Genomic DNA, 25,663 nt, shown 5'->3' on the forward strand with positions numbered 1-25,663 from the left:
GAGAGGAGAGTATAGCTCAAGTGGTAGAGTGCGTGCTTAGCATGTATGAGGTCCTGGGTTCAATCCCCAGTGGCTCCTCTAAGAATAAATAAATAAATAAATAAACAGAATTATCTCCCCTCACCAAAAAAGAAATTAAAAAAAGAATACTGAAGATATACTTGTAAACATATAAATAATATAACAATAAAACCATTCATTAAAGATAACACCTTCATTAAAGAATACTCAGGCTGAAAATAGTAACAATAATTTACCTAAAATTCTTCTATAATTTATCTTTATTAGTGTTTTCTCTATAACTAGTTCAAATATAATAAAGCATCATTAACATGGTAACACTATTGAACTTGATTATTGTCCTAAGTGTTTCTATGATTATATAATCAGGGTTGATTTCGGTTTGACCATAACTCTGAGGACATCTCTCACCTCAATTGCACTGGTGTATTGCTCCAGTCTGCTGTCAATCTTGGAGACTACTGCAGCTTGATGAGTTGATTTGACCCCACTGCTAAGTAAATCAACACAAACATACATCCACAAAAATATGAGAGAGAATTTTTCCATGTATATAATGGCTGATGATTCTTAATTGAACAATCAACCATATTTACCTTTTCTGGACAGACTTATTCAAAAATTCTGCTCGCTCTTCTATCTAGGAATTAAAAAAAATAAAACCAGTTAATATTTTCAGTTTATAAACAGTGTTTCTCAGCCCATACTACTGCCTTCCCTGAACTTCATGAATAAAAGCACCAAAGAGTGTCAAAGAGTATGAGGGGGCTATACACAGCACCTCTGCTAGAGAGGAAACCTACATGTAAGGTGCCTGATAATGAGATTTGGGAGATGAAGGTAGGACTGGCAGAAGACAGAGAAATATGAAGTTCTGGAGGCAAATTAAAGGCTAGACAAAATGGAATAAAATGTCTCTGAAATAATATAAATCAATAGCAAAATAATTACATTTCAAGACTATAAGTTTTTTTTGCTTTCTGATATACTTTAAATTTTTTTTCATTTTTTAATTGAGGTATAAATGACATGTAACATTACATTAGTTTTACGTATACAATAGAATGATTCGATATTTGTATATATAAGAAAGACAACCAGGAGCTGTGAACTATTCACTTACTGCTTAGCCTGATTTCCTAATTTCTGAACTCAACTTGCCTCTCATGAAGGCTGTAGTAATCCAAGTGGGAAACAAGGAAATAAACCCAGAAATACACTGATGGGTGGTGGTTCAGTCGTCTTTAATAAATTCTTTTGTTTTTAAAGCTAGAAACATCTTTTTGCTACAATTAAAGCTGCTAAATCAAACATTATATTTTACTGGGAGTGCACCACTCAAATCCAGATGTTCTTAGTAAGTCAGAAAACATTTGTTGACTCCTGATACCCAACTCCAGGCTAGTAATATCCTCTGCCACACATCATCAATATCAGCAAATAGCAAAAATCTTTGCATGCAACTGTAAGTGTGAAGCACCCAGGTGCTGAAAGGGTCCATTTTCTGCCCTGTTCAGGGTAGCCAAGGAATCTTCTAGACTACAGTTACCCTGGGCTATTGCCATTGAGTTTCCCTTACAGTCTTTGAGATGTCAGTGGCTTTTTCTGGACTGGACTGGCCTGGGACTCATGGGTTATATTAGTAAACACCCATTAGCTTTTTGGGAAACATGCTTCACTCCCAATAGCAGTTGAATAATACTTTTATAGATGTGCATGAGGGCACTTCATCCTTTCCAATGATTTCTTACAAAGATAAAATCAAATTCTTTAAAAATAGAACTTTATGCAAAAAAGTGCTTACAGGTATACTTAAGTTTATGAGATATAAAGGGCCTTAAATCTTGTTTTTCTTTCCTGATTTTAATATGAACTTAGAAGTGCATTTCTGGACAGTTGAATGAGGTGAAATACATTGGAACCACGCAATGCATTGGCACTTTTACTATCATTCATCTATGATACTTTTAACCCTGCCAGTCTGTCAGTCAACCAACCAACCAATAAATTGTATGTTGAATACCTAATATAAAGATGAACAGCCAACGATGTATAAACAGGGTTCCAATTCTTTAAGGAGTCAGTAGGGGAGACTAGTAGAACATAACAATGAAATTTTAAAAATTCAATGGTAGGTACCATATTAAAGATAAGAAAATGAGTGGGCTGGAGAAAGCTTTTCAGACGTTGTAGTATTTGAGCTGAGATTTGTAGTTTATAGTTTACACAGGTCTATAAATGAGTTTATGAAAGTGAGGGGGGCAGTGCATGAGTTAGAGGGGAGAGGACATTTCTAGCAGAGCAAACACATGTGCAGATGTTCACTGTCGGGGAGGGACAGTGGGGAGGGAAGGCAGAGATGAGATCTGTTCTTCTTAGCACTTCCAGCATCAACTTAACCTTGGCCATCACATTTATTCAAATTACAGTCTCCCAGACTCTGATTTCTCCTTTTATATCTATAATATCCAATACAGCTTGACTTCATTATCACATTTTGTCAGGACTTACCATCCATTACTGAGGGACTCTTGTCGGAAAATTCCTGCACTTAGTGCCCCTGGGCAATGTAACAATTTGTACAAAATTTGTAAATTAAATGTTCTGTGTAAGGAGTTTAAAGGGGGAAATTGGTTCTTCTGAGGACCAAGAGATGGCAGTGTTATCCTGATAAAATTCAGGGGGAAAATACGACACATTTTAGCAAACTAGCACTCTCCTTACTCCATGCTCCCTCCACTGATAATATATGAAAACAATAATAATAGAAACAAAATTCTGAATTGAATTTACTTAAAACTTATTCTTTGCATGTCTTATGTAAGAAACAAATCATTCACTGTTAGCATAATTTAACATTAGAAACCAGGTTCACAGCTTCTCAGACAAGGAGTAAAAGTCATGAGAAATTAACAAAATACACTAGCTGGTAATATTTTGGGGTCAAATATCAAATGATTTTCGTCTCACTGACATTCGACAATGTTAGCATTTGGCCATTTATAAATGCTGCAGGGCCAAGAGTGTCAAGAGTTACAAGAATTCAATTGTGGAATATGAAATCTAGATCTAAAATGAGCCACGGCAGGTTCCTCAAGGCACACGCTATTCAGAAAATCACTAGATTGTCTGTTCCCGACAGCATGTCTCTGTTACAGAGAAATTTAAGATGTTTTGTTTCTTTTTTATAGATCAGCTTTAGTTGATTGCTCACACCTGTCTCTCTACCAGAGTGAGCAGATAGATGGTTTCCTGGGAACCCAGGAGTCCGGTGGATGGAAACACTAGAGAAAGAAGTTGGAAAACTTGGTAGAGAGATGTTTGGAGGAGGAGGATGGGTTGCAGTGTCTTCTAAAAAAAACAAAAAAAGAGTAGAAATGAGAAGTCTAGATGACTACTACTTTCCTCATGTTCCCAAGACAGTTCAAGGACAGCTTAGCTTGGGTGCCATTTTTAAGGAAGGTTGAAAGAGAGAACGTGGTTTTCTTTGACTACTGATAAGCCAAGAACAAAAGGACCCGGGCGGGGGTGGAGCTGGTGGCTTCGCAGAGACGGTCTGAACTGAGTGGGGTTTGCCTTTCTGCTTTCTCCGACTGCAGGGGAAAGTCAACCATGGCCCACTTGTCCGTGTTTTCCACCCAGCCCTCAAGCTGAGAACATTTTACATTGCTAAATGCTTGGGAAAAAATCAAAAGAAGACTACTTTGTGATGTAGGAAAATCTTACGAAATTCAAGTTTCAGCGTCCATGCATGAAGCTCACCTAGTCCACAAAGCCTCTGTCTGTCCTGCTGCACGCACTGAGCTGGCAGCCTGCACCTCATTACCTCTGTAATTCCTGAACTCTCCTGAGACGGATGATTACATGAGTGCCCTAGTGGCAGTGACCTCGCTCGGTGCTTCTCTCCTTCACGGTACAGAGCACACATTACATTCATTACAAACATCAAATATTAAATAAGAAAAACCCCTTCTGGCTTAGTTCTTCTAAGTTCTTCTGGCTTAAGTCTGGCTTAGACTCCCCCTGAAGCAGCCCTAGAGACTGGAGGGTTCAAGTATAAGGAGTTTATTTGGGAGGTGTTAGAACTATGGTGGACTGGGACCTGGACCATCAATAAAGACTGAGTGAAGCTATCTAGGGATAAAACATACTGTTTTTCACCTCAAACAGGTAATCACTGTTAAGTGTAAGTAACTGGCTTCCGGTTGATTCAGTGTGCCACGTTAAGACCACACACACACTGACAGATTCACATGTGCATATTAACTAACTGGAGCCTGGCTGTGATTCTATACTGGCTGTGCTCACTGTCTGTGCTTGGTAATCTAGCTACGTTGATGGAAAATGAGAGTGAAATAAAAACTGTCAAAAGTTCCAGTCTCTGAAGGGCCATTCATTCATGTATTCATTCATTAAATACTTACTATCTTCCCTGTGCCAGGTTCTCAAACCATGTTAACCATATAAGCAAAAAACATATTTGGAAATAATGGCTGATCATTGATAATCATACTTTCTTGAGTCTGCACTCTTGTCCCTCGGTCTCAGCCATCCCATCACCTCCCTGGCTCACTCCTTCCTGCTTGTTCTCTTTTCTCTGGGCAGCACTTCCGCCTGACATCTCGAGGAGCTATGCTCCATGAAGGCAGGAGCCACGCCAAGCTCATCCTGGCAAAGGAGCCTATCCGAGTCACATTTCCTCTCCTCCCATGGTAACAGCTTTAAAATTTGACCTGTGCCATTTCCAGCTGCCCTGCTGTTAATAATGACAATGGAAAAAATGAACATTAGCATGAAAAGTAACTTAAATCTTTACATCTGCCCACTTTATAAACTTGAAATGTTTCCATTTTTAATTGCTCAAGGCGGTGAGGCACACAGAGAACATGGGTCAGTGAGATGCAGAGATCATCACCAAAGATCATTTAAATGTATACCAAAGATCTGACAAACAGCAGACACCAGTCTCTCCACCTTATTCCTCTCCTTTCCTTATTTTGAAAACAAAAAGAAGCTGAAACTGCTGAAAGAAGGAGCAAAAAGATAAATGAAGCAAAGGCTCTGATACAATCAGTATTATTCAATACTAAATGAGGGGCTAAAATCCAGTTTCTGTTATATTATAATGGATGTATTATGAGAAGGTTTTCTGGGGGAAAATACCTTGAGAGATGAACCCTTGGGGGTGAAACATTTGAAGGGCTTCTTGTCATCTGATAAGCCATCTTCTGGCATCTTCTGGCGTTTCTCAGCAGCTTCTGCCCTTCGCCTTTCAATCTCTTCCTTTAGCCTCCTCTTCTCTTCCTAAGAGAGAAAGAACAAATAACAAGGATGTCAACATCAGCTTCAAGTCAAAAGGAAAAGAGTGCAGTAGGGGAAAGGACAGTCCCAGAGGAGAAAGACCCAGGTTCCAGAAAGGATGCTATCCATCCCTTCCTCAAGGGCAGCCCAAGAGATTAAGCCTGAGCTCACTAGTCCAACTGCCGATGTGCCCTCTGTTGCTGCCCCTTCCCAGCTGTGCGATCTTGGCCTCCTACCTGTCTGCTCTGTGCCTCAGTTTCTCCATCTGTAAAATGGGGATAATAACAGTATCCACTGACGAGAGCTATAAGGAGGACTAAATGAGAACACCTCTGTAAAATGTTTTGATCAGTGCTCAGTGTGATGATCACCACTGTCATCACTGTCTGTCAAGGCATCTGACACTGCGCTTGCATTGTGTGTCTGTAAAATAAACATCCCTTCCACTTACTTCCCAGGACAGCTGTGAAGACAAATGAGATGATTTATGTGCAGAGTCACACGCATGTAACGGACTCTATTTACCAAATTGTACAAGAGATGATTTCATGGTTGTCCCCATCTCAGTTGAGTACATTATTTCAGATGGTCTGATGAAGCTGAAATGGTGTAAATACTACACCCTTGTGGTGAAATCACAGATGTTTACAGTCTGTCTCATTAACCCCTCTGTGCCTTCATTCCTGGCCTAGCATACTCTGCTCTGTCCTCTCTCAGGCAAAAAATTCAGAGCTCTCATCATCCTCTGTGAACAACTTTCTGAGAGATCTATGTAGTCTTTTGTAGTTTTTAAACTGGATGTCCCCAAGCAGAGACTGGAGGTACATCTGTCAGAGGGTGTTGCAGAAAGATCCTGGGAGTTATGGACCGAATGTTTGTGCCCCCCCCAAGTTCCTATGTTGAAATCCTAACCCCCAAAGTGATGGTATTAACAGGAGGGGGTTGGGGAGGTGATCAGGCCATAAGAATGGAACCTTCATGAATGGAATTAGTACCCTTACAAAAGAGGCCCCAGAGAGCACTCTGGGCCCTGATGCCCTGTGAGGACACAGTGAGAAGCCGCCGTCTCTTAACAGGGAAGTGACGCCTCACCAGACACAGTATTTGCTGGCACTTTGATCTCGGACTTCCCAGTCTCAGAACTGTGAAAAATAAATTTCTGTTGCTTATCAGTTACCCAGTCTACTGCAGTTTGTTACAGCAGCCCGAACTAAGACACTGTGTTTGGTAGGAGGTTGGACCAAATAATCTCCTAGGTCCAATTAGGTTCCAGGAGTTTATGTTTCTCCTCTGTCTTCACTGATACTCTGCTCCTCTGCATATCAATAACAACAGTGACAGCAATCATGATACCTATGACTACCTGAGTGCCTGCTATTACCAGGCACCGTGAATACGATGATTTAGCCATCGCCACAGTCCTGAAAGTTGGTATCTCACAGATAAGGAAAAGAAGTCTCAGAGTAGTCCAGTAACTAATTCGCCCAAGGTCCCAGCTTGAAAGTGGCAGAGTTAGGACACAGTAAGCCCAGGTGTGTTTGATTCTAAAGCTCTTATCATCCCTACTACTTTCCAACCAAAGGTCATTGGCTCCTTGAGAGCTGCAGTTGGAAGAGACTTTGGAAGAATTTATCCAAACTTTCCACACAGTTCAAGGAATGTTTGTACAGGATCCGTGTCAGAAAGTCATCTCAAGTCTCTATGAGTATTTTTAATGCTGGGAGATCACAATCTCTGAAGATTAGTGGGAAAAGCTCTAGACCGAGTCGGAGAAGCTGGGTCCCAACACCTATTCTACCACTTACTAGTCAAGTAACTTCACACAAGTCACTCAAACTATTTGATTCCCATTTATTTGTCCATAAAATGAGGATAATAATGTACCTCATGATGAAAGGAAAAAAATGCACCTTGTAAACTGTAGCAGTGCTTACAGTGGGTGCTTAAGCACTTTTTCAGTTTTCAAAATTTGCCTTCTTGTAACTTTATCTGTTGTTTTCAGTCCTGTTTAAAAAGACGGAACAAATTCAACTGCTCATAATTACTGGACTCCTGCTACATGCCTGGCACTGTGCTGGGTCCTGGGTATACAGCAATGAACAAAGCAGATACTGTCCCTGCCTGTGAAAATCTAGTCTAACCATTCTTTCACTTAAAAAACCCCAAAACTATTTTAAAAAATCTTCTCTATAAAACCTCTTCAAATATCAAAAAACAGCTATCATGTGACTCTTGGTTCTTGTAACTAATCTGCAGATTTCTTCCTTCTCTGCTCTCTAACTGTTCTTCATTGAGGGACAGTACAGGGTCACGGATTAAGACTAGCAGGACCTGGTGAAAATGACAACACCTCTCTGTGCCTCCATTTCATCATCTATAAAATGGGGATGAGAAGATTACTCACATCAGAGATTTTTTAGGAGAATTGGGTAAATGTTTTAGAACCATGCCTAGCACACAGCAAGGTTATTAATCTTCAGTCGTATTTGTAAGAGTCCATGCTCAAAAGAGCAGCAGCAGTGCACCAGGGAAGAAACCGTGTGCAGGGCTAGAAGTGTCACCAGGGAGATATGCTCAGGGGTTTGGCTAAGTTGAGGCGCCAGACTGACTGCGCCCTTCTTACCCCCTCTCTGACTTTTCGCTCTGCTTCCTCCTGCTTCCTCCTCTGCTCCTCCTCCTCCAGGACCTTCCTCCGCTCCTCTCTCTTTTTCTTCAGCTCCTCCAGCTCCAAGGCGGCTTCCTGCTGCTTCTGCTTGAGCTTCTCAAACTCCTCGCTCTCGGTTTCCCCGCGGCGGCGGCGAAGCTCCTCCAGTCGCTTGCCGGCTTCCACTTGGGAAGCGCCTTCAGCCTCCTTGGCCTCGCTGGCCCTCCCTCCAGGGCGGCTGCAAAGGAGTTTGACACGTGTCTGCCTTGCAGCGCCCCCTGTAGGGAGGGGGTGTCGGTCTGCAGGCTTCACATCCCAGACAGATCTCCACGGCCCTCCTTGGACAGTGGATCCTCACACCAGCCCAAGGGGAGGTTGGGGCCACCTGGAATCGCCAGGTCTGAATCCCAGTCCCTGCTCTGCCACTTACCTTGGGTTTCCTCAGCTGTACAAGGGGGGCAGATAGGCGCTGTTGGTGGGATTGTAAACTGGTGCAGACGCTATGGAAAATCGAATGGCAGTTCTTCAAAAAATTAAAAATAGAACTGCCATATGACCCAGCAGTTTCCCTTCTGGGTTTTTATCCAAAGAAAATAAAAACACTAACTTAAAAAGATCTATGCACCCCCATGGTCATGCAGCATTATTTATAATAACCAAGATATGGAAACAACCTAAGGGTCCCTTGATGTATGAATATATAAAGAAAATGTGATCTATACATACAACGGAATATATGCAGCCACACAAAACAGAAGAAATCTTATTTAAATACTCATTAGCAAGTAGTAAGGGCATTCTAAACTGAATAGGAATTTAGGTAGCCCATTTCTGACTCTTTTGTAACGGATGCATTACTGCGGTCTAGGATCACTTATTCCATGTAGAGAATGGCACAGTGTTTCTAGCTATGGAGCAAGAGGAAAATAAAATGGAAAATGAGTTCAAGGTTACACAATTACCAACACTGATCTTACATGTACATCTCATGCTTTTTAAATAACGAAGTAGTTCTGAATAAACTATGTCCTTTAGGACAATACTTTCAAGCTGCAGATTGGAAAATCAATTCAGTGGACTGTCATTAGCATATAAAAATGAACTAGAAAACACCAGAGGGCATTGCACAGAACAAGGGTAGTGACCATTTCTTGACGTGAGTGTTTCAGTTATAAACATATACATAGATGGGTACTGGCTTAGAATGTGAAAATTGATTTCTTACTAGGAGTTGAGGTTAAAAAGTTAAGAAATATTATTCTAGGTTCTTGATGGCTAAAGATGAGCTCTTTTATTTTTAACTCAATCAAACTTAGTCCCTTAAAATTTGGTGCTGTTCTTTCAGGGTCTTAAGGGCTTGCAGGCCTGTGACTCTGGAAAGGAAATCTCCCCTCTCAGGTAATTTGAGGTCTTCTCAACTTCAGAGTTTGCTCTCTGTGTTCATCATGTTAATGTTTAGTTGGACTGGTTTCCACTAGGTGTCGCTCAGTTTTTATTTGGGGCATTATTCAAATGCCCATCATTAGGGACTGGTTAAATAAATCATGATCTATCCACCCAGCACAACACTCTAACATCAGCTGTAGGGTTACATTCATTGGTATGGAAGGCTACCTAAGATTCATTGTTATGCACAATGCAAGAATCACTTTATGATAGAGATTTATAAATACTCACACATACACATACTATATGTATATGTGCATGTCTATTTTGAATGGATATACATAGAGAATAGCTGGAAAAAATGTTACTGGTGGTTATCTGTGGGTGATGGATGCTTATTTTTATACTTTTATACTTTTTATATAATACTTATTTTCTGAGTGTTTTTATTGAGTACATTTTCCCCCTATAATCAGAAAAAACCCCTCGATTCCCACATTAAAAAATTAAACAGTAAGCAAAACAAAGCCTCATTTTGTACTTTCTATAAAACCCTTGGTATAATCTGCTAATCTCTGTAAACTTCCTCCTTGACTTGAGATTTTCATGTTATGTTTTAGAGAAAACAACCCAGCTATAAAAAAAAAAAATCAGGTCCACCAAAAGGAGCAGTAATTAAATCAAACAAAAGGGGCTATGCTCAAAACAAGAACAAGAGTCCCGTCCACATCACTTCTGCTCAGATGTGCAGGCATGCCCTCAGCTTTAGGTGCCACTAATATGGGAATTTCTTCCAGAAGGTTCTCTCCTCTGTCCTTGGCTTTGGTAGGTGAAAGTTAAGATGAACATCAGACCCTTCACCATGAACATAGCTTGTTTTCAGTGGGCTGTAGGCACTAACCTAATCTGAATAGAGGCTCTTACTCCCTTCCCAGCTCCTCACTTCATAACTACAAGGAGCAAAACCAGGCATCTCTGCTTCCATCGGCATCAACTTCTAACTGAAACTGTAAAGTATGTTGGCAGCTAAACAAAAATTAGTAATATGGTGGCAGCTTGTTTCTTTCATTTTTTTGCTGCCCAAACATAGAAAAATTAAAGCAAGAGTCCCAGTTATAGGTTCCCAGCGCTCAATCTTTTGCTATCCCTTGTGACTTATCTCTTTGAAATACCCAGTTCTCTGGATTTCCAAACAATGGACATGTTAATTATTAATCTGAGCTTTGAATGAAGCTGGTTGGCAATTTTGCTAATTGTTAACCGAACTTTTTTCTACTGACGAATTTTTTTAAACATTATTTCTCTTAACAAAATTGTACCCACAACACATTTAAAGCTATCAAATAATAAAACAATAATAATATTAGGTATTATTCACTGAACACTTTTCATGTACCTGACACTTTTTGGGGACTTTAAAACATTAAACTACTTGCACTTCAGCAAGCTCTGGACTCAGCTCACCAGCCTGAATCAACTTGATTTCTAGACTTTCTATGAAGTCCTGATAAACTTAATTTCCACATCTGCTTTCCTGCCAACCCCACGTAACATTTTCTATCCTTCTCACTCCTTCAGACTTTATTGAGGCTTTGTAGTCACATCTTTTCCTCCATGTGCTTTAGGCTCTCTTTTGGATAAATGTAACTAGGTTTCTGCTCAAATTTTTGTGTAGAAAATTGTTTGGGTACAACCATATTTACTTAACATCTTAGCATCTCGGAGCAGCTGGCAAGGTCCATCCCTAGTAGTTCTGCTTGCTCCTGATACTACAGATGCTTTGGAGTAAGGAGCGGTCTGACTTCTACAGAATACCTACTTGGAACTTTCTTACTTGAAATGTTCAGAAAAACAAGGTCTAAAGGCAAGGCTGTTGCCAAAGAACAACCCCATGGGAATCCACGTTACAAGGACCTTTTCCAGAACATCTGGCACAGAAGCCAGTGACATAACAGAGGTTGGAATTTGGCACCAGCAGTTGGAGGGAGTGTGTGTGTAGAAGTGGGGCACAGAGAGAAATGTAGCCGGTGTCCCTGGCAGGTTTCTGCAACTTGAGTCCTTCTATGAAGTTGATGGGGGCTCCCGGTATCTAGAAGTGGGGATTTATCTGCATGTACTTGTCTGTTCTAAAATCAATCACCCAGATATTCACCATGACTGGGGAGTGGTGGGATTAGGAGGGGAAGCTGAAGTTATGCAAGAGGGTTTTCCAAACTGGAGCAGTAGTGGCGTGCTTTCTTCCTTCCTCTTAGAGATTCCCAATGGCAATTAACATCAAGTGTTCGCAAAGTCCTTTGGTAAAGAGAGCTGATTAATTTAGTTTAACCTAATGTTTCCAAAGTATTTGGTCACACGGCAATCTTAGTTTTATGCAACAATTTATTTATAGCCTTTAAAAAATACATTCTTGAAAGTGGTACTGAGAAAGTTCTCTTATAAAGTTGGCTGGACCATACAGAGAATGAATCAATGGTATTAACTCCAGTCATGATGTTTTCTAATAAACTGATCTTACATGAACATATTAGGTGAGTGAACAAAATCATGGATGCCAAGCATGATCTGCCTTGACAAAGAATGGGAAAGGCAGATCAAACTTTGTCTGAGTAATGCCTGCTGGTCTCCTGTTAGTGATTGATAGCCTGACCTGCTGACTGAGTATCTCTAAGACAATGGCCAATGACCTCACAACAAAAGTATGTTGCCCGTTAGCACGCTTCTGTCTGGAGGCACAGGGTAGGGAGACTGATTTTTTTTTTTTCCACATGTGAACACAGTCACTGTTAACTAGTCACTCCTTCTTACCTGAAAGTATTCTCAGTGTGTTTAAGTTTGTGGGTCATGAATTCTCCGTTCTGCGACTTCACTTCTGTGAATCCCTTCTTTCCATCCAAGAAGCTCTTAACTTCTTCTTTGCGCTCTTTGTCTCTTTTAGTCTTCTCATCTTTGATCTAACCAATGGTACATATCAGGAAGAAACATAAGGATAAAAATCTTATTAGGTTTGGTTGGTATCACCAAATAAAACCCAACATTGTTAGGAAGCCAGAAAACTCAGAAGTAAAACAAACCACCAGAGAATGATGTGGGAGAGCTGGAATCAGAGGAAATTCTTAGAGCGTGAGCTATGGTCCTCCAGGCTCTGAGCAAAGTCCTTGACCACAATTTTAGGAGGTCAAGATCATCCCTGATTTCACTGAGGTTTTATTTTCAAAAGTAGTGGCAGTGTTACCATTTGGAAACTATTATGTTCTGGGAACCCCACACAAGAGTGGTTGTTTTCAGTTCCCACTAGGAAGAGACATTATTAGTGTGGCCTTGATGGGAGAATGGCCAGGTTGCTTGGACAGACTTCTTGGAGGAAGGGTGCTTCTTTGAGAAGGACACAGACATGTTGAGGATGAAAGAAGAAACCTACGGAGTTAGCCAGATCTGTCAAACCGATTTTGGCAAATGTCAGAAGACTACCCTAGCATTTTAAACAAATGAATAACTAGGTTCCCCAGGATAGAAGATATAATAACCCTACCTTTAGGGGGATGACTCAGAGACCTGTGGGGCCATGTTTGTAGTTATCTAAACCATTAAAGATAGAGTGGAACAGGAAATGAAAAAGCTGACTTCCCTTGAAGGTAATAATTTAGTCTCTGGAAGTGGTTTTGTGATTGTCATGGGCAACAGAGGAGGGTGATACACAGAGACCAGGTGTTAGCTTTAATTTTTTGTGGGTTTTGCGTTACAAGTTTCTCATAGTAAGTGAGACATTATTTCAAAGTAAATGGAATTTACATAGCTTTTTGGGAGGGTAAAGGAATTCAAATTACCTTACCATCTCATCCATTCTTAAAAAATGAGTTTGAAAACAGGTGAGGCTCATCATTGCTCTTTTCAAGACAGACAGTGACAAGGCGCTAGAGTTCTAAAGAAACCTGAGGAGGCGCAGGGCTGAGAACTCAGGGCGCCGGTGCCGCCCAGGATGGTCTCCCCTTATCTGACCACTACCTCTTTGCAGCTACTATATTTCTGATACCACTGCCCCCAAAGTGCATGTTTCACTAAGCAGAGTACATTTTTTTGCTGTTTACAGATGAGCTTTTGGTAGTCCTCTGCCTGACTGCCTTCCTTGAGTGTTATTAGATTAAATTACTATGGAGGGACAATTCACTACCATGTTACCCTAATTAGTTAAGACTTGACTCTTTCTTCAAGGGTCATATGTTTAGGACAACCCTTAGACATGCTGAAAAGGGGGCTGTTATTTTGCCATTCTCTCTGAGAGCTTTGTCTGAAAGTCAGGAAGTCCGAATTTTGGTTCAATGCTGTCAACAAACTAGCTGTGTTACTTTTAGTCACCTCGCTTCTCTGGAGTGTTGGCTCCATGTACATAAAAAGAGAAGGTTGGACTAAAAATCCCTTCCTAATCCTTCACCTGATTGTTTCCCTCTTGGCTCCTGATTTGTCCTGAGAAGCTACAGAGAAGAAAAGGAAACTCCTGGCCTGTCCTACGGCTTTAGTGTGGCTCCTTGGTGGCTGTCTGGGGCAGGCAGGAGCAAGCAAGGTCTCTTCTTGTTTTAACCCACCATTGTTGGGTACAGCCCCAGAAACCCTGGACTGGAGTTTAAGAAGTATCTGAGGATACAAATTTAAGGGTGAGGGGGTCCCATTCCAGGGAGCCTGTGAAACAAATTGTGAGTCAAATCTTAGTTTGTGGAGCACTATATATACAAAGAGCAATCCCCTTTAACTCATTTTCCCTATTTTGGAGTCAGAGGTATTTCCAGTCTCCCAAAATGCATTATCTGATTTACTGACCAAAAATATGTGTAAAATAGATTTGTAAAACAATACACGTCTGACAGAAGAAAAATCCTCCCTGTTTTCAGGCTCTGCCTTTATTGGCAAAGGTTGTGGTGGATGGTACACTTATATTCTCTTTGGAAGACTTTCTGAGAAAAATTCCAAATGAAATGATGAAAATTGGATTCTGACTGCAAATTATTTTCTCTTCCTGGGAAATGAATAAGTAATTCCGTAACACCTTTCAATTTTATTTTAAGGCTTATAGTGGGTTGGATTCTATAGCAGATTCAACCCAAGGTCATGGGTTCTGAGCCCACTGGGGAAAGCATTAGATCCTCTAGGTCAAAATGTTACCGTGAAGAAAATCTGTACTGATGGATTACTATGGGGCTATGCCTCCTGAAAGAGCTGAAGGGTTTCCTGTACAGATAACATCAGCAGATAACACTCATACAAAAGGCTCTGGTCAAATGTGATCATTAGGATAAAACTACAGATATCTGGGCTATTCAATGGAAAAACACCTGGGGGTGTGCGTGGGGGTGAGTGGGAATTTCAGTGACATGCCCTTGTGCCAGAAAGACACTCATAAGGTGGTTGAGCTGCCAGTCCTTTCAGTGTACTGCTTTCAGTGTATTGCAAAGCCAATGTATTGCTTTGCACCATCTAATCCCAGAATAGTAATGAGAACTGGTGCAAGTTACAGTTTTTCACACTAGGTTTAACACACTTTTGTTAGACTCAGAAGCTTCAGTTCCTTTTTCAGGTCCAATGTCTATCACACGGATGTCCTTGCTACCGAAAGTTTGGTCCACGGACAACATGGACTTCACCAGGGAGCTGAGGCTCTCCCCAGACCCACTGAGTCAGAGCGTGTATTTCAGAAGATTCCCAGGTGATCTGCACACACACTAACGTTTGAGAAGCTTTGGCCTATGTGATATTAATAGCAGTTTCAATATTCTATGAACAGTTTGATTGGAAACTTTTTCTGTTAGAGGCCAGGGGGATAAAATAAAAACTCGGGTGAAGAACTAAAAGGAGGCATTTTATAATTGGGGAAGGAAGAGACGAAGCTGAATTAAGTTTCAAAACTTAATTTTTTTTAACTTAAATTTAACTTACAGAGAAAAAGCTAAATTAAGTGGTGGCTATCTGCAATCCATCGCCACAAAGAGTTAAACTGAAGTGGGAGAAAGGAGGTTTTCTGTAAGGCAGTAGAGTGACTTGTAGAAATGTTTTCCCTAAGACAGTTCACCTGACACTTGGCTTTACCTATCCTGCATAGTTCCTTGAAAGGAAAGACTTTTTTGGACGGGGGGGGAGAGAGGGACAAAACGGTGGGGTAGATGGAAGGAGATGAGATGGGTGTTTAAAATGGCTAAATCATGTTAAATATGACTTAAAGTTATCCACATGAAGCAATTACACAAACAGCTGGAAGAGGGGGAAAATCTAGTCATTCAACCAGTAATTTATGTATGCGGTGTTAAAGCAGGAATTTTTTAGTTTGAGTTGCTAATCTGGCCTTGTGTCAAAAAGAGGCCAGGTTTTGGGACACTGGAATGTGCTGGAGGGCAAACTCCAAAAGGAGCAGGTCTGAAATCATCATACCATGGCCACTGCTGAACTGGGGCCTCATCCCAAAAGAGGCAAAAGGATGACTGGAGGACAGCTGGTGAGCCCCTGCCAGCCCGCGGACATAGTGCATGGACACAGAACGCCTCGGTCATTAAAAACAAACCCCAGCTCAGTGAACTGAGTTAAATTAAGTCGAATCCAAACAGTTACTCAGCTTCCCCTCCTGCCCATAAACTCAATCAGTGAGTATGGTTTCATGCCCTCTTCCTTCTGTAATTAAAGATATTCCCCACAAAACACTAGCTTTAGAGATGAACGCATGTAGGGTATTTCTGTTTGAGTTTAGTTCCAACGTAATTTTGATTTTTGGGGGGATGGATTTGTAGGTGTTCTTCTGTTACAGAATGTAAACAGTGTTTCCCAACACGTTCGACGATTTCTTCAGCTGCCTCATTAGAGTCAAATTTAGTTTTCTACTTATTAGCCTTTATGCTTTCTCCTGCTTTCAACTGGGCACTGCTCACATTCTGTTTTCACTCCTAAACCATCACAAGTTCTACTGGAAACAGGGAGGAGCACATACCTTAAACAACATAAACATAACACAAACTAGGAGTTCTTACTTTTCAAAATACGAATCTCAGGAAAAAAACATTTAAGAGAATAACCGTCCCCCTATTTAATCTCACCTATTTTCTAAATATGGATTTTTGTTCCTTAATCTATACCATAATGGGCAGAGAATTGTAGCACAAGTCCATCCGAGTCGGAGCTCAAGAGCTACGATTCAGTCCCATAGGCAGAGTAATTCAAGCCTTCTCACCTTTGACGATTTAGTTTTACCACATCCAGTACTTTGAACGTAATAAATACTGTCATAATTTTTAAGATTGCTTGGAGCTAACATAAGCACCATGGTTAAAACACGGTCAGGCCAGATGGGGCATTTTGATTATGTTGGAGCATGACATTCTCTCTGCTGCCGCCTCTGGTCCACTGACTTGTTTACTTACCTACAGTCAAACACCCTGGCACCAGCTCCTGTGTGTGCCCCAGAAATGCAATGCAGAACACTGTGCCAAACTTTTCTTTTGAAAACCAAATATCATCTTCAGTTCATCAAATTTTCTACTGAGATGTGTGGGAGTGTTTTTCCTTCGAAAAGTTAAATCATTAATCAAAGCCAGTTGGAAATATTTCATGATTGAAATGAAAGTAAGATGGCTCAAAGAAAAACAAATAGCGCTTGGAAGAGTAGAAAGTGGGAAAGATTGATCCGAAGAATGTTTTTCAAGCTTTTTGACTGTGACCCATAGTAAGAACGAGCATTTATATCACAAAGCAATACTGGCCACGATGCCCTCTGATATTTTCTATTCTATTTCATTTTAAAAATGCAGATTGACATATTTAGCTAATTTTGAGATGCTCTAAGTTGATTTCACCATTCAGTGGATCATGAGCTTGAAAAACACTGGATTAGAGGTTACAATTTTGAGATCATCAGACCTGAAATGTCATGGAACACTGCTCCCTGATGCTTTATGACTAGGTTCTTTCTCAATATTTACCTCTTCTTTTTTGAAGGCAGGCTTGTCTTGCTGGGGCTTTTCTCTTTTAGCTTGCACTTTAGCCCCCCTTTCTTCTTCCTTTTCATTTTCAAGAATGGTAAAGTCACTCATTTAAAAGAAGCCCCTCCTAGCTTATAAGAGTGAGAGGGTGCTCAGGTCACTTTGCATGTGGCGTGGAATGACTTCCATTTGGCCATCTCAGTGCCAGTGGTTCTAAACAGCAAAGTGGGATAGTCTCCTCCCACCAGAGCTTTTCTCACATGCCTGCCACTGTGCTCACTGAACTCTAGCGTGACGTGGTGCTTCTGGTGCGTGTTTACAAACCTCATGTGTGGTTTGGTGCATTGTTGCTCCTGATCATCTCAATGGTGTGTTCATGAGCCCCTTGTAAGAAGCAGAAATGAAAGATAACTTCAGTGCAGTGCAGACTTAGTGACAGAGAGTTCTCTCTGGAAAGGTGAAGACACAAGCATCTCTGTTTTCTTTCTTTTTTTTTTTTTTTTTTTTGCAGAGTAGGTGGTGGTGGTGGTTGTTAGGTACAGTGCTTTTAATGCAGCCTTGCAGACAGAAAAAAATACGTTTCTTAGCTTATAAATATTTCTTGCCTCCCCCCAACTATTTCCACCCTTCTTGTGCTACATAAATTTATTTGTGTCATCCAGATGGTAAAACAAGCAAAATGTGTGCTCTTAATTACTGGTCAGTTATACGTTGATGCTGCCCCAGATGAATGGCTTTCTGCAAGTCTACATTAAGCCCAGGTCTACATGATGGCAAATCAGGGTTTTGACTTTTTTTTATAAAAGGTCCAAATTGGCTCCTTTCCTTCATTACCAGTTCATTTCAAGGGGTTTATTTTTGAGTTCATAAGATGATATTTCTGAACATGATTCTTCATGTCAGTTTCCTACCCCAAATTTTATCACCTTTTATTAAATGCCAAACAGAAGGATAAAGTGAGGAGTTATGGTCCTAGAGCACCATGTAGACCTGTGGATAGAGATAAATTGTTAGAAGCAATGAGCTGAGATGCAGGTGCAGAATCACAAGTCTAACACAGCACCACCACACTTATCATCTTTGGGTTAATTCATTTTTCTGGTATTCATAACAACCAAGCACAGAGCAATTCATTTCTCTCTGTCCCAGTAAATTGGATGGACTGAGTATTAGCCATTGATCAATTGCTTCATGCTTGCATATTGCTATGACCTGAAAAATGAATAGCTGGCCAAACGATCAAGCATGTGGGGCTGGAAGAATGTGGCCTCAGCCCCAAATTTGATGCGCATTACATTTCTTGTCACAGGCATCACACACTTGGTGCAAAATGTTTACTGTACCTGTTTCTTTTGAACAGCTGTCTGAGGTCTGTCTTCTTGTACCTTCTTCTCATTTACCCCTTTCCCTTCTATTTTCTGTCCTACCTTTTCCTCTTTTACCTTTTTCTCTTGCATTTCCTTTTTTTTCTCTTCCAGCTGCTTCTTCAGTTTCTGCTCTTCTATCTTAGCTCTCTCTTCTGCCTCTGCCTTGGCCCTCTGCCTCTCCTCAGCTGCCCTCCTCTCTTCCTCCTTAATCCTCTCCCTCTCCTCAGCTGCCCTCCTCTCTTCCTCCTTAATCCTCTCCCTCTCCTCAGCTGCCCTCCTCTCTTCCTCCTTAATCCTCTCCCTCTCCTCAGCTGCCCTCCTCTCTTCCTCCTTAATCCTCTCCCTCTCCTCTGCTGCCCTCCTCTCTTCCTCCTTAATCCTCTCCCTCTCCTCCGCCTCCTGTCTCTCTCTCTCTTGTGCAGCTGCCTTTTCTTCTGCTTCTACCCTTGCCTTCTCCTCTGCTATTTTTTGGTCTTGCTCAGCTTTGATTTTTTCTCTTTCTTCTGCTTCCAACCTGGCCCTCTCTGCCTCAGCCCTTTCCCTTGCTTCCTCTTCCATCTTCTCATTACGGGCAATCTCATCTGAGGCTTCCCCCCTCTCCTCCTCCACCTTAGGCTCCTCTGCACTGATCTGCCCATTTTTCAGTGGCACTACTGTCTCCTCTTGGGATTCTGCTGTTTTCTCTTTTACCACCACCTCTACCTGAGTTTCTTCACTGCTCGCTGGCTTTGGCTTCTCTTCTTCCTCTTCCTCCTTTTCTTTCTCTTCTTTCTTTTTCTCTTCGGCATTCCCCCAGTCATTCTTCTGGTGGGACTTGGTGACTATTTCAGTTTCCTCAATCTCATATCTTTCTTGGCGACTTTCACTTTTTTCTTCCTTCTCTGCCGATTCATTTTCTGCCGTGTTGTTTTGCATTCTTCTGCTTGGCAGCGACAAACTTGCATCTGTTACTGTTGGGTCAAACTCCTTCTGCCGCTCTAGTGCTTCCTGAAGGCGTTTTTGGCGTCTTTCCTCCCGCCGGGCCAGGCGCTCCAGGAGTGCAGCCTCCTCGTCACCCTCCACCTGAGTGTTTGTGGTGGCTGTCTTGACCTCCTCGTCGGGCACACTGAACAACAGAAACAACACCAAAGACAGCTTGCTGATTAGTCAGTCAGCTGGATTCAGGTACTGTGCCACACTGGAACTAGAGCAGAGATATGCATATGTACAGATTCCTACATATTCCCCCTTGGAGGTTACCGTATTAGTACGTGTCCCCTTGGAGGTTATCATATTAGACATGCCTGCCTGGCTTTCAACAGCATATGCAAATCTTTGCCCACGGTCTTTCTCTGGCCATGCAGGAGCCTACTCTATATACCAGAAATGCTTTGAGTATTAATGTCCCCTGGGCATTTTGCCCCAAACAAAAATTAACGAGCATTAGTGTATAAATACCTCAGCTCTCCTCACCTTGGGAGTCAGAGTATTCTGAGGTGCCTGTCCCACGCGGGATCTTGGGTTCCCCAGTGGAGTTAAGCTCCAGATACCCACAGTGGTAACTTGCTTGGTCATGAAACCTTAATTTGGTTGCCTTCCCTTCCCTGTCTCACTTGCCCACACTGCTACCAGTTTTTCTTGGGATCACTTTACAGGCAAACTATTCATGCTCAGATCCTTGTTTCAGAATCTGATTCTCAGGGAACTCAAACTAAGACAAGGATTGAACTGAAAAAAATGGTGAATTCCTCTTGTATCATATAGTGTTCTCACATGTCACCAAGTCATCTGGAATTCTTGATCTGGATTGCTAGAACACAGAGGACATTGAGAGGAAGGGAGTGTATGTTCCAGGGTGGAGATGCTCTACTCACACTGATGACCCCCATGGTGGAGACACCTGTCACCATGACTCATGCTCCTCCTTCCACAGTCACAGGGAAGTGACTGCCAGTCAAGGATTGGATTTCCTACCCTCCCCTCTTCCTTGCACCAAAGTAGGGACACTTGATCAGTAATTCCAATGAAATGTGAGCAGAAGTGAGATGTCCAGACCAAGACAAGTAATCAGCAGAGGTACTTCTGCTTTTTATTTTATTTTAAAATTGTTTTATTTTTATTATTAAATTCTCTTCCCTTTCTATCTCTGTCTGCTCCAAAAAAAACAAAAAACAAAAAACTCCAAAGCCCAAGGAGTTAACAGTCACAAGAGTAAAGAAGATAGTTCTGAATACTACTCAGCCATAAAAACTGACAACATAACGCCATTTGCAGCAACATGGATGCTCCTGGAGAATGTCATTCTAAGTGAAGTAAGACAGAAAGAGAAAGAAAAATACCATATGAGATCGCTCATATGTGGAATCTACAAAAAACAAAAACAAAGACAAAAACAAAAAAAAAACATAAATACAAAACAGAAATAGACTCATAGACATAGAATACAAACTTGTGGTTGCCAAGGAGGCGGAGGGTGGGAAGGGATAGATGGGATTTCAAAATTGTAGAATAGATAAACAAGATTATACTGTATAGCATAGGGAAACATACACAAGATCTTATGGTAGCTCAGAGAGAAAAAAATGTGACAATGAATATATATATGTTCATGCATAACTGAAAAATTGTGCTCTACACTGGAATTTGACACAACATTGTAAAATGATTATAAATCAATAAAAAATGTTAAAAAAAAAGAACATAGTTCTACCAGTCAGAAATATCCACACTGGACTGCTATGTGTTATTGCATCAAATTACTAAAATTGGGGACCCACTGTTAAAGCAATTGGTATTGCCCTAATTAATATATATATACCATCTACATTCTTTATCAAGATTTCAATGCATAAAGGGTCTCTTGCCCTCTTTTCTAGAGTAGACGAAGAAAAGTTAAATTTGATCCTTAGGAAAAAAGAAAAGAAAACCTCTAAAAACCAAATTGTAGCATGTCCATCACCGCACTCTCTATTGCGGGATACTGGACACTGCCCAAGCCAGGGGTGTTGGTCTTCAATGGCAGGAAACAATCAGTCATGTGATACTAGGACTGTGACCAGAGTTGGAAGAATATGTCTTGCAATGTTTAGAAACTCCATCAAATTTCATGCTTCATACCAAACTTGGCTCTTTTGAAGTTCAAGTTCACTTAATTTTGGAAAAACATATTTCACATTTAACAACAAGAAATGGCTGAGTGAAGGTTAGAATTTAAACTTTCTTGGCCTTAGCTGTTGCTGTTAAGACACTGTCCTCCATGAATTAGACACATAAGGATTAAATTTCTCTGAAAATGCAAATAGTTCAGAATTTAAGAGGAAAAGTCTATACATAAGGCATTGGGATCAAATGAATTCAGATAATTTTTAAAGGTTCCCCAAATTCCAAAATGCTAGCCAGCTTAAAGAACCCTTGAGTTAAGAACAAATGGACTCTACTGAACCGTTTTTTGCCTGCTTATAAATCATGACAGCAAGCATCAGGGGAGGTCAAGTACCAGTTACAGTTGTTTAGCCCCTAGGAGAAAGCTTACTCTTCTTGTGGCTAACTAGTATGTCAGAGGTAAATCACGGGTTCTCAGAGCTGAATATGTTCTGCTGAAAAAGAATGTTGTACTCAGTCAACATCATGAAATAATAAGAGTAAAATGTAAAAAAAAAAAAGAAAGAAAAAAAAAAGAAGAGAAACACAAGTAGACGCAAGATCTTAAAAGCAAGAAAACTACAGGCCACTAGTAATTTTTTAAGGCATTGTTGATCACTCCCTAATAACGGATTCATGAAAGGCCTTAAAATGTCATTTTTTAAACTCTGTTTCTCATCCCCCTCAGCTCAGAAATAGAAAAGGCAGTGAAGACAATGGAGCCCTGCTCTGTAAGACTCTGATATTATCTTCCTAATAATCGCCAAAATTACTCTGTGCAAACACTGCGCATTTTACATACATTAGCATCTTAGCTAAATTTAACAACATTCATAAGAAAAAGGTATGATTTTTATTTCCATTTAACTGAAGAAACACAGTTAGTGAAGGGTCAAGTTGGGATTCAAAGGCAGGTAGTGAACCCCAGAGAACACACCTGCAACCTCTTTGCTATACTTCCTCCCTAATGAGAAGCTCCTTACCGAGGGACACTGTTTCTCCACCGTTAGTAAGCTTCTGGACGGAATCATCCTGCCTGCCAGAATTTTCATGATGCTTTCAGAAACCCTCTGTATCTCCACTTAAATTCAGGTTAAAGAGGCCAGAACTCTTTCCCTTCAGAATTTTCTACATAGATTGAATTAAGGGGACTATCAAATACAATGCCCTCCCAACAACAGAAAATAAAACAAACTAAAACCAAACTCACACAAAACATCTTATATGGTGACTTCACTATATTTAACCAGCCCACAGTTTTAAAATAAAATTAATTTTTTTCTCTCTTTCACCTTCAAATAGCCTCATCTTTTCTACACCTTGGGGCATGTAAATGACATATACTAACTGTTAACATAATACACTATAGGACCTTGTATGTGTGAACTTGTAAAAGCCTTTTTGAAGAAGTTGAACCTATTAAGTGTTCTCAACTTTCCCAATTTCTGCTAGGGCCTGTATAGGAAAAAATGTAGTTGTGAATTCATAAGCTTGTTTGAATAATTACATTAAACAGGATTCTGCAACTTGCTGAATATTGTAGTGATCAGAGAATATTGATTTAGGCTGCATATCAGGAAAAAATAAGACATGTGCAATTCATGCCTACTTTAAAATTCAAGCATTAGCCGCTACTGGTAGGCACAGCAGAGTATTAAACTAATACATCTTCAGTTCAAAACAGATACTGTCTTAAAGAATGAATGTAAGTAGTTTTCCTTATTTAAGGATATACCCATAATTTTAGTAAATTAAAAATTACTAGATTATAAAAGAAAATAAAATAGGTGTGTTTAGGGGATGGGATGGGGGAGAGAAAGGAGTTTTGGTGTCCTAATGTCTAAGTCACATTGACTGTCCAATCTTGTTAGTTGCCTAAAATGGTCACAAAAGAATCAAGCAGGCTAGAAAGACTGCAAAAGAGTTGAGTTGGGCTGAGAAGGGAATGCTTTGCCCAACCCGCTCCTCTTATCAGACAGGCTAAGAAGCAACTGAGAAATTCTCCCTTCCAAAGAGGACAGTACCTGTTCTGGGTATTGACCTCCACCTGGTCAGTCATCTGCCCCAAGGATTCTTCCTCTTGCTTCTGCCGCAGTCTTTCCTGGCGGGCGCGGCGGCGCCGTTCCCGGGCGGCCTCTTCCTCATCATCGTCGTTCCTCTGGTAGGCGATTCTGCAACATCACAAAGACAACCTCTTGAGCCTGCCAACTGCCCATCATCTTCACCAGCTTCTTGGCAGGATCAACCCTGAGTGCTTTCCTGAACTTGACTACTTACAGAACTACAGAGTTCCTTAAGGTTGGTTCTGTTCCTTAAGTTTAGCTGACTAGTTTTCAAACTTTTAAGTATCTGAAAAGCATTCATCCAATAGCTACACAGGATAATTTACAATGATCAAACAATAGCTTAAACTGAAAAAATTTACACAAAAGCAGCTGCCTTTGGAGACTGTAGGTTAACATACTTAGACTTCTTTACTTAGCTGATGACTAGCATGTAAGATTTAGAAGCAGAAATTGAAAGCACTGAACTGAAAGTAATCAAAACACTTGTTAAAAAGATTTAACATGTTGTATGGATTATTTGTGGAGATGTTGTCACAAGGGTCAGAAAAGATCAAGTTAAGTTACCAAACCAGGACTTTGGCGTTAGTAAGCCAAATCACTAATTAAAATCCAGAGCAGGCTATCCTCTTTGCTTAGATTTAATTTTTTCCTTTTAGTTGCTTTTCACTGAAGAAAGGTGACAGGAGACCTCATAGTCAGTGCAGCGCCCTCCCTGCCCTCCTCTTTTGTTCTAAACCATAATTTGATGTCCTACCACCCACATGCTGGGCACATCATGGGAGCCCACAGGCGTGTATTTAGCCAGAAACCTAAAGGCTAAGGCAGGCTGAAGAGGTACAGAGGGTTCCACGTGCATATATGGTATTTAGCTTTCATAGTTTCATCTAAAGCAAAGGCCTGTTTAGGAAAATTATATAATCAATTTCACCGTGTTAGATATGATTCTCCTAATATTTATTCCCAAATGAAGACTCATTGCTGGGGAATCCAGATGCTCAGACTCAAGAGGAAATGTCCCACGTGGTTAACCTGGTTGCTTTGGAAGAGGACTGTGTACTGAGATACAGAGTGGTGAGAAGACACAGTAGTGCTGGCTGGCCTGATGGTTCACGGGTTGGAATGGAGCTGCACTGTGCAGCAGACGGCTTTTCACATTGGCTAGTAAAGGTGCTTTTATTACAGTGAAACTTACATGTCCACAAATAGAAATCCAGGTATGTAGCCATTTCACGCTTATCTTTCTTCTATAACAACAAAGCTAAAATAATTTACAGATGAAAGAAAGCAAAACAGCAGAATCATATAATTTTTATTAGCGAAATGAACCTAATATGACTGTGATGGTTTGTTTGTTCCCATTAGATTTACAAACTCGGTATTTTGGGGGTTGAGATCCATTACTTCACTTCATCTGTTTCTGTCTTTGACTTCAATAACGCAAATGCTATGAACTTTTTTTAACCTAAGTTTCTTACAAAAAACAAGTGAACAATTCTGAGGGTTGATCGGTTTGTTCTTTGTTATTTCAGAAACTCTGACTTCATACTTAACTAAAATCTGCTAGTGTGTAATATTCAAATGCCAACATAAATAGAATGTCACTTAATAATTCTATAAAACTGACTGACTTATTTCCACAAATATGGAGAGAAGGGCAGTGTGATTCAGTTAAAGGACGACTAGGTTAGAACTCAGTTCTAGGTTTCTAGAACTGGTCTTTTACTAGTGTTCAGCCCTTTGATTAACCTGAGTTAAAATGCCTTGTCTGCCCGTGGGTAACAATCAAACGAAACCATGGCTATGTTG

The 25,663-nt window shown here is 40.7% G+C and overlaps 1 protein-coding gene across 14 annotated transcripts in view; it reads right to left on the reverse strand.

The window, feature by feature from the left end:
* The window catches only part of CALD1 (caldesmon 1), a 203,496-nt gene that overhangs the window by 12,342 nt on the left and 165,491 nt on the right, over positions 1-25,663 (reverse strand). For 7 of the 14 annotated variants that reach the window (XM_072964432.1, XM_015249944.3, XM_072964433.1 and 4 more), the window contains 8 exons: positions 23,816-23,962; positions 18,648-19,776; positions 17,305-17,382; positions 12,158-12,303; positions 7,946-8,204; positions 5,185-5,325; positions 618-661; positions 433-514 (listed from right to left, as the gene is read on the reverse strand). In XM_072964432.1, the coding sequence (XP_072820533.1) occupies positions 433-514; positions 618-661; positions 5,185-5,325; positions 7,946-8,204; positions 12,158-12,303; positions 17,305-17,382; positions 18,648-19,776; positions 23,816-23,962 (2,026 nt within the window). The remainder of the gene's footprint in view (positions 1-432; positions 515-617; positions 662-5,184; positions 5,326-7,945; positions 8,205-12,157; positions 12,304-17,304; positions 17,383-18,647; positions 19,777-23,815; positions 23,963-25,663) is intronic. The other 7 variants (XM_006216785.4, XM_072964436.1, XM_006216787.4 and 4 more) reach the window with 2 other exon arrangements.

The sequence above is a fragment of the Vicugna pacos genome, chromosome 7, assembly GCF_048564905.1.
Source record: "Vicugna pacos chromosome 7, VicPac4, whole genome shotgun sequence".
Taxonomy (NCBI): domain Eukaryota; kingdom Metazoa; phylum Chordata; class Mammalia; order Artiodactyla; family Camelidae; genus Vicugna; species Vicugna pacos.